This window comes from Engraulis encrasicolus, chromosome 7, assembly GCF_034702125.1.
Source record: "Engraulis encrasicolus isolate BLACKSEA-1 chromosome 7, IST_EnEncr_1.0, whole genome shotgun sequence".
Taxonomy (NCBI): Eukaryota; Metazoa; Chordata; class Actinopteri; order Clupeiformes; family Engraulidae; genus Engraulis; species Engraulis encrasicolus.
Window position 1 is genome coordinate 45,171,671 of NC_085863.1, and position 10,000 is coordinate 45,181,670.

Consider the following 10,000-nt stretch of genomic DNA (forward strand, 5'->3'; position numbering starts at 1 on the left):
CTTGTAGCCAAAAGGTTGCCGGTTTGACTCCCGCCAGGTTGGTGGGGGGAGTAATTAACCAGTGCTCTCTCCCATCCTCCTCCATGACTGAGGTTCCCTGAGCATACCGTCCCAACACACTGCTCCCTTGGGGAGCCATTTGGGGCTGCTCCCTTGCACGGGTGAGGCATAAAATGCAATTTCGTTGCGTGCAGTGTGCAGTGAACACCTATGTGCTGTGGAGTGCTGTGTCACAATGACAATGGGAGTTGGAGTCTCCCAGGTGGGCTTTCATTTGGGCATGATTTTGCTCTCACAAGGCTTTAGTCTGGATGACTTCTGACGCTGGTCGAAGTTTTATCCGACATTATCAGGCTCTTTGCTGTTCTTCATGCGCTACGTTTTTATGTAATTCACATTCTCATTGTGTGCTCATGATGTACTGCATGCCATTGATGAGGTCACCCAATGTAAGAACAACTAATGCAGGAACCCATTCTTGTAGTCGCTATAATGGAGGGCCTACAGGCTCCAGTCCATATGCTGATCTGGCGTGACCCTCATACGCTCTTTTCTGTTCTTCATGTTGAATGTGTGCATATACTCCAATACCCAATAATATGTAATGTATAATACTATGTTCATTCTGTAATGTACTGTATGTCTTTGGAATGTAAGAAAAATTACCACTACTGAACTTGTGTGGACTCCAGCCTTGTAGCCTGGTTTTACCATTTGCCATTTCATAGAGGGTCTAGAACTGCTAAGTTCAGGACAGAAGCGAAGAGGGGGGTAAGCTCTGTTGAAATTTGAAACACGCATCCTATTTTATCCAATCTCTAACATTGGTTCATGTCACTGAAAAGAAGGAGGTGAACTCTGTTGATGATTGAAATGTGCTGCCCCCTCTCTCCCTCCCTCATCCTAGGCCTGTTCGTTGATCAGCTGTTTGTCTGGTAACTGCACCAAACGCCTCCCAGAGCTCTAGTTTCGAACCCTCTGTCCAAATGAAATTACTAAGGAGATGGTAAAACCCAAGCTAGTATAATACAGACTCCATCTGCTGACCTGGTGTGGCCCTCATACGGGCGCTGTACTTCACATCAGAGCTCATCAAATCCAGACCGCACATCTTATCTGTGTAACGAGCGTAGGGACTGACCCCGAGGCTCGTCTCGCCTTTTTTTTGTGTCATTTCAGTGTCTGCCGCAGCTGGAGTCTGGCTAATCATGTTTTGTTTTTTCTCTCTTTTTTCCTATCTTCTCCTTTTCTGTGTGTGTGTGTGTGTGTGTGTGTGTGTGTGTGTGTGTGTGTGTGTGTGTGTGTGTGTGTGTGTGTGTGTGTGTGTGTGTGTGTGTGTGTGTGTGTGTGTGTGTGTCTACTTTATGTATGTGTGTGTGTGTGTGTGTGTGCGTGCCTGTGTGTGTGTACTCTGCGTGTGCGTGCGTTTGTGTGTGCGTGTACCCAGATGACCCAAGAACAGTGCCCTCATAGGAACAATGTACAGAGCTCCGAGAAACCGCACGTGTACAAGGTGGGCATTTACGGCTGGAGGAAGCGCTGCCTCTACTTCTTCGTGCTGCTCCTGATGAGCCTCATCCTCATCAACCTGGCCCTCACCATCTGGATCCTCAAGGTCATGAACTTCACCATCGTAAGTCACACAGAAGCCATGCCTCTCTCGTTCTCTCGCTTTTTCTCTCTCTTGTTCTCTCTCTCTCTCTCTCTCTCTCTCTCTCTCTCTCTCTCTCTCTCTTTGTCTTTCTCTCTCTCTCCGTCTCTCTCTCTCTCTCGTTCTCTTTCTCTCTCCATATCTCTTTCTATTCCCCTCCCCTCTTCCAATTTATTTACCATTCTCTCTCTATCACTCTTTCTCCCTCTTTCTCCCTCTCTCCCTCATCTCTCTCTCTCTCTCTCATTGTCTTTGCATTTCTTTCTCTCTTTCTTTCTTTCTTTCTTTTTTCTTTCTTTCTTTCTTTCTTTCTCTCTTTCTTTCTTTCTTTCTTTTTTCTTTCATCTCTCTCTCTCTCCCTCCCGCCCGTCCTCTCTCTCTCTCTCTCTCTCTCTCTCTCTCTCTCTCTCTCTCTCTCTCTCTCTCTCTCTCTCTCTCTCTCGCTCACCAAAGCTGTGTGGTTTCTTATATAACACAGTGATGTGTGATGTTTTTCTGTGGCTGGTATTGTGCAGATATTGATTATTGGAGTCCTGCTTGTTCTGTGACGTCTGATAAAGGAAATGGAGTGTGTGCTGTTAAAGGAAGCTGTGTGTGTGTGTGTGTGTGTGTGTGTGTGTGTGTGTGTGTGTGTGTGTGTGTGTGTGTGTGTGTGTGTGTGTGTGTGTGTGTGTGTGTGTGTGTGTGTGTGTGTGTGTGTGTGTGTGTGTGTGTGTGTGTGCGTGTGCGTGCGTGCGTTTTTGTGTAATGTGTGTGTCTATGGCTGCTGAGCTGTTTTTAACAGATTCAGGTCGAACAGATCCACAGTGGGGTGGACCTGTACTGGGTTACCTAAAGTACCGCTCTGGCTCTACCGTATGGAGTAGAGTACCACCCTGCACCCCCTGCTGCGCTGTGTGATTGTGAACGGGTGTGTTTTCCTCATTCAGCTGGATGGGAGGGCGATTAGAAAACGTTTCCTGTTTAAATGGGATTGTGTTTGTTGTGTGTGTGTGTGTGTGTGTGTGTGTGTGTGTGTGTGTGTGTGTGTGTGTGTGTGTGTGTGTGTGTGTGTGTGTGTGTGTGTGTGTGTGTGTGTGTGTGTGTGTGTGTGCGTGTGTGTGTGTGTGTGTGTGTGTGTATGGGTTCACTATCTGGCAGATTACAGCAGTGTTTCCTGTTCAGGGGTGTAGCGTTGCGCTGACACAGCCTAGACTGGCCCTTTTTTAGAGCGTGGCCATCCAGCCAGCCAGTCAGTCTGTCAGTCTGTTAGCAGTTAGTCAATCTGTCACCTCTACACTACACTCTGCAGCTCTTTCAGTGACAGTGTTCAACAGACAGGCAGAGACAGAGACACACACACACACACACACACACACACACACACACACACACACACACACACACACACACACACACACACACACACACACACACACAAACTGAGAGAGAGAGAGGGAGAGAGAGAGAGAGTGGGAGAGAGAGAGAGAGAGATTCATTCTTAGAAACATCCTTTCACTCTCATTTCTTCCCAGTCAGTTCTCTTTCTTTCCATTCCTTTCACTCGTTTCCAAGAACTCTTTTTCCACTCTGCTTTCCTCTCTCCACACTTGACAAGCCTCTCACTCTATCCACCTCCTTGAACACCCCCCATTACCACAATCTCCATCATCCACCCACCACCACCACCACTCCACCCATCTCTCTCTCTCTGGCTGTATGTGGGTAGCTGACTGCTCTCTCTCTCTGTCTCTCTCTCTCACACACACACTCTCTATCTCTCTGTCTCTCTCTGTCTCTCTCTGTCTCTCTCTCTCTCTCTCTCTCTCTCTCTCTCTCTCTCTCTCTCTCTCTCTCTCTCTCTCTCTCTCTCTCAGGCTGCATGTGGGGGTAGCTGCCTGCTTAATCTTCATTTGAAGGAGGTGTGGAGTGGATGTAGCTGTCATTTAGTTTGTTTGATGGCGTTTCCTGAAAGCACCCCGTGTGAAACAGCTGGCTGGGGGGTAACAGATTGCTACTCCTGCCCTGCACTAGACTGTGGTTGGCTGAGGAGCCTGGAGCCTCTCGGGTCTACCTGACGAGATTGAGTGAGGTTTGTGTGGGGGCGTTAGCGTGTGTGTGTGCGTGCGTGCGTATGTGAGAGAGAGAGAGAGAGAGAGAGAGAGAGAGAGAGAGAGAGAGAGATAGAGAAAGAGAGAGAGAGAGATCAAAGCGTGAGAGAGGGCCTAAGTGTGTGGGACGTTTGAGGAAGTAAAATCATCCAATAATAATTATTATTCTGTGAAGGACATGTCCTTAATGCATGTGAAAGGAAGCAAAACATGACACCAATTTTCCATTCTGATGCCTCAGGAATGTAAAGAAGTGGCCTCCAAAAAGTCAATCAATTCATTGAACTTTGAATGAGTAGCACTCAATATTCAGACAAAATATGTTAATTCATTAAAAACATATCGCACAAACAAAAATCTATCATGAACTAGCACACACACATCTGGACAAACATACAAATTGACAGATTGAACAGTATGCCTCTAGTTTTTTTCGGTACGCAGAGGCATCAAAAATCAATTTACAAACACAAATACAAATAATGCAAGCAATGTCAATCTGAAACATACTGTACAGAAAAACACACCCTATATGGTCTGGACTCATTGTTATCAAGATTGTTGTGTTTGTGTGTGTGTGTGTGTGTGTGTGTGTGTGTGTGTGTGTGTGTGTGTGTGTGTGTGTGTGTGTGTGTGTGTGTGTGTGTGTGTGTGTGTGTGTGTGTGTGTGTGTGTGTGTGTGTGTGTGTGTGTGTGTGTGTACGTCTGTGTATGCAAATGTGTGTGTGAGCGTGTGCGTGCGTGTGTGTGTGCGTGCGTGCGTGTGTTTATGAACGTGTGCGTGTGAAGGATGTGGCACCTTGTAGACTCCAATGCCTCTAGTTATTCTGGGGATCAGATGGGGGTGTAGTAACTCCACTGTCCCTGTGCTATGTATAGAAGTGTGTCAGAGGTGCGGTAGAGTTTGCCATGAGGCCACTGGGGGTGGAGGCAGAAGTTGAGTTGTAAAATCAAACCAGGGGGATAGGATGGTAGTTCTATTTCCAACTGTTAAGTAATTTCCAAATTCAGTGTTCAAATAGGCACAGGGCAGGAATAGATCATGACTCCATTGGCCCCTGGACCAGGCGACAAAAATGGCCCCTTCCATGGGCGTTGCTGGTCTACAAAAAGGTTTCAGGCAAGATGTTAGAGACCCTATGTTGTTGGGGGTGCAGGTGTATAGAGCTGTTAAAAGTGTGATTTTAATGCAATGTGAAAAAAACAAATATAGAGGCTTGGCCTTTAGGGCGTTCAGTAATTCATCCTTGGCACAAGGCATGAAAGGGAGATGCCTGATTTGGAGGGGGATGATTTTGACATTTTCTTTTAACTTCAAGGGCGCACAGCGGAATTTTTGTAAGCATGGGAAATCCATGTGTAGTGCACGTTTCCCATCCCATTAAGACGAAAAAAAGACCACCCAGATTCCCTCTCTTACTGCCACAGATTTAAACCGGTGCCGAAGACCAACTCCCTAGACATTGGGCCACAGCTGCGCCGTCACTTGATATATACTGACAGGAAAATAACATAGGGCCAACCCTGGCAACAACAACATAGATTCAGACTCAGACAGTAAACACAGACATCCCATAAGTACATCACAGTCCTCTGCAAACTCTAATCTCACGTCTCACAACTTGTATTGGCGTCGTGTTTCAATCGCCATGGCATCTGACGATGAGCAGTTGTGGAGTGCCAGGGAAGGGGGGTACTCCAAAAGCATGATTGATTGATAAACCTGCTAATGCCTCGTTTAGACCAAGAGCTTACTACGCTGCCTGGTTGCAGAGGTAGCAGAAGAAGTTTCGCTTTGAATTTGCTGTATTCGCTCTGGATGCGGCATTGACATGTTTGATTTAGCTAATCACATAACGGCTCTGGTTTGACAGCCTGGGACATTCGTTGATATCACCATTCCAATAGTTTTTTTTACCTAACCGCGTCATAGCTCATTACCATAAGATTTGCTTGACTTGAATTGTTTACATTCGCTCTGGTCGCTCAGTTCGCTTCGCCCCTGGCGAATTCGGTAGCACTGGTCGCGTGCCATCCATAGACAAATAATGACTTCCGTTGCTCCGTTAGCGTAGGTCGCTCTTGGTCTGAACAAGGCATAATAGATGGGCCATTTGGTTAAGAGAATGAAGACTTCAGGCATGATTTACCACTACTGCCTCAAGGTCACGTTGGCCTGGTTTACTACTGAGCCAGGTACCTGGAATATGTACAAATCTAGCCAGGGTCATACTCAATCCTTTTTGAGTCTCTGTTCCATTCATCATCATCCTTTGACACAGCGTCCCATAAAAAAACCTGAAAGTACACTTCCACAATAGCACTTGCACTATTTTCATATTAAAGTACTCTTACAATATGCAGTATAAAAGCATCTCAGTGCTTAAGAAACAAGGATGCACTGGAACACAGTATGGGCTCCAGGACGATTGGCATCACACTGCCTTTGTTCTCAAACATTCTCAAACGTCACAGACCCTCCAGGCATGTTTTCATGCATTCTTGCGGAGTGTAAAGATAGATATGATAGAAGATGGAACAAACAGGTACAAAAAAACACACTGCCCATATGAAAAAGAATTATATGATTCATATACTGCAAACATGCATGTTCCTTATATGAAATCGTATAGAAAAAATGTGCCAGATTTGCAAGAGTCACTTATACGTTTTCTAATATATGTCTATCATGATAGTCGATTATGGCCCCTTTTCGAAAAGAAATACTATATGGAACTTATACGCATGCCATATAACATGACTGCATGCAGTATAAATTCTTATAAGAGTTTGACATGCCAACAATGCATAATACTATATTATATTGACTAAAACATAGGAGAAAACTACTATATTCCTATAGAAATAATGCACGTTTTATGTTAAAATCATATTGAAGTCTTATTCAATTTACGTGTGGGACTCTGACCGCTACACCAAAGAGCCAGGCTCGTTGGCATGTTAGTCAGAACACACCCACAACCCTAGTGATGGTCACTCCATCACATTGCCTTCCCCTTCGGGAAGCGCACGCGTGCGCTTCACACACTCATGGTGTCCCTCATGCAACTGCCCATCATGCTTCTCCCATCCAATGTGCCCCATCATCAATGCTTCACCTATCACTGAGGTCCCTCACACGGGGGTAACCAATCCTGGGGGTCCCTCACATGGAATTACGGCTCACACACCATGGGTACGCTTCCGATGGCCTCACGGTACCATCCCACTTCTGACACCATTCATAGCGAAGGGGAGTAGAGTTGCCCAGCTGGGACTTGAACCCAGACCCTTCTGGGGTAGTAAAAACCGGGGCTCTGACCGCTACACCAAAGAGCCAGGCTTGTTTGGCATGTTAGTCAGAACACACCCACAAACCCTAGTGATTGGTACACTCCATCACACGTATGTTCCGTACATGTTCCGTAGTTGGATTTTACAGACTTCCTATATTAAGTTTATATGAAGTTTACAACTTGAAATGTAATATTCGTATATAAATTTTATAAAGTTTATACATTTAATTATATGCAAACCTGATTTAATTTGTACATTTCTTAAACAGTTTCTGACACCAATATTTATATGAATTCTGCACATTTGTCATATGAAGCATGAGACTTTAAATGTAGGCTAATATTTGTATATAACACAGGCCTATAGTCTAAATAAGCTTCCCGGAAAAAAACAACCTGACAAAGAACTTCACTCATGATTTTTTATTTGTCTTTCTTGACTGTCACTTTGATTATATATAGGCCTATATTGCCTAAAGACAAATGTGTGTATGTGTGTGTGTGTGTGTGGGGGGGGGGGGGGGGGGTCTGTCCCACATTGTCCCTCCGAAACATACCCCTTGTGTCCCCCTTAGAATTATTAGCAGGTGGTCACCCTAGCTGGAAATAAGCTACAACAAATATTGCATGGTGCACCTTTAAATATGGCATACACATAGGGCCTACTGTAACATATACAACAACATGGCACAAATACAGCACACATCTGATTGGCATTCATCCAAAAACAGCACTATTTTCCAATCTTTTTACTTATACGAAATATATAAGCCCTTAGTAACATAAATTGTGTATGGCATATATGACTGAAAATGAATAAAAAAAATAGTTAGATTTGTATATCGTCGGCTTGCTACCAAAACCGCCTAAGTCCGATTCTGGGGTTTTCGGAAAACAGGGAAAAACTAGGCACCAAAGGGGGCGCCAAACATCAGTGGCGGTTCAAGGAAATCTGAGACCCTGGGCAAAGAGCAATTGTTAGTCCCCCCTAATAATTTTGGTCAAAGGAGATTTTTGCAGAACTTTACTCCCCTACCACATCTGCATCATCCTGTCATCATGTCTGTGTCATTGGTCCACTACAAACAGTACCTGTCTAAGATGTTAATTTATTTTCTTTATTTATTTTGAGTGAAGCTGCAAGTCAAACATGAAATGGCTCCTAAGGAAAACAAAACACTTTAAAATAAATTATTTGATGCAGCACAACAAGAACAATGCACTGCATATTATTTTGATAGTTATACTATTCTTTTTTATTTTTATTCCAAACTTTAATCCTGAATGACAAAAGACCAACAGAGGTCGGCGTCTGCACCTGCACTTAACACCTGTGTGTATTGCTTGGTGCGTGCATTCCCAAAAAGTATGTAATTACTCAAAATAATGGAATAAAAACTTTAATCCTGGAAATGGTGAATAATTGAAACATGAAAATATTTGTAGACCTTGTAACAATCTAGTATGCTGGTAAATCTCATGTCTTCCAACAGATTTTCACAGATTTATTTTACTTTCAAACACTTTCAGTCATATTAGCTTTCAATGAAATCATTATTTACATTCTCATGCAGATTGCAGTACCACACAGAGGAAGCCATGCAGTGCCCTCCAATCTCCATGTTGAGGTTCCATCAGTCATGGAGGAGGATGAAGGGGTAGGGCACTTCTGTTGGTCCCTGTACCTCCTCACGAACTGTCTCCTCCTTGTGTATCATCTTTGATTCACTTCTGCTATTTTCCATGCACATAGAAAACTGCCCACCCTCCAACCTTACCCATGACCGAGGTAACCTGGTCATAGAACTGTGCCCCGCCCACTTCAAACACCATGATCGTGGCATTCAGAATATGGAATAGAACCACTACTGGATCCTTTACACAATGGAGTTAGTTATCTTACTGTGTATGCAATAATGTATTGCACTAGTGATATCAACCCAACGCTTTTCAAGATCTACATTATATAATATTAGATAAATGTATGAAATAACAGATTGTCATAGGAGAATGGAGTCTATGGCAGTCTTTTGTACACCTGTGATAATATCAAATAAAGCACATGATTATTAATTGCTCAATTCTATTTAAGGCTACAATCATAAATTAATGTAAGGCTACAACCATTGTGTGTTAACCAGATTATCTCAGACAGATGTCTAAGGATGAAGTTTTGAAACATGGCCATTGTCTTTGAAGAGAGAGAGAGAGAGAGAGAGAGCGAGAGAGAGAGAGCGAGAGAGAGAGAGAGAGAGAGAGAGAGAGAGAGAGAGAGAGAGAGAGAGAGAGAGAGAGAGACACTCTTAACAGATGTAAATAAACTGTTTCTTGCATCAAAAATGGCTAAGTCAAGTTACCCAAGTCATTCACATTGGCAGAATAATTGTGCACAGGGCCCCAGGATGAATAGATAGGGCCCCCATACCACCTGCCAAGATCATAATAGGGCCCCTACCCCTGCCACCTGCAGGAGGGCCCTAGGCCTACAGGCAAATGCCCTCCTTGTCCTCCCTATAGCTACGTCCCTGGTCATTCATTTTCTCATAGGCAGTGTATGACTTTATACATACAGATTTTTGACTCTGGTTACCGTTGTGATTGATCAATGACCCTGGCAGAAAGGCAGGGTGATGCAGTTGTGGTAGGGGAGTAAGTTTGTGCAAAAATCTCATTTCGACCAAATTCGGACTTAGGCGGTTTTGGTAGCAAGCCGACGATATGTGGGTTTGTGCCTTGTATGACCCTTATAATATTCTTATGGAACAGATATAATCCATATGCGTTTTTAATAAGACTTTTTCATATGGGACATCTGATTGGCATTCATCCAAAAACAGCACTATTTTCCAATCTTTTTACTTATACGAAATATATAAGCCCTTAGTAACATAAATTGTGTATGGCATATATGACTGAAAATGAATAAAAAAATAGTTAGATTTGTATAGGCCATGTGGGTTTGT

At 43.8% G+C, this 10,000-nt stretch overlaps 1 protein-coding gene across 1 annotated transcript in view; it reads left to right on the plus strand.

Moving 5' to 3' along the window:
- Positions 1-10,000, plus strand: part of sgcd (sarcoglycan, delta (dystrophin-associated glycoprotein)) — a 157,385-nt gene that overhangs the window by 19,264 nt on the left and 128,121 nt on the right. The window contains exon 2 of the mRNA XM_063203661.1: positions 1,448-1,633. Coding sequence (XP_063059731.1) covers positions 1,448-1,633 — 186 coding nt within the window. The remainder of the gene's footprint in view (positions 1-1,447; positions 1,634-10,000) is intronic.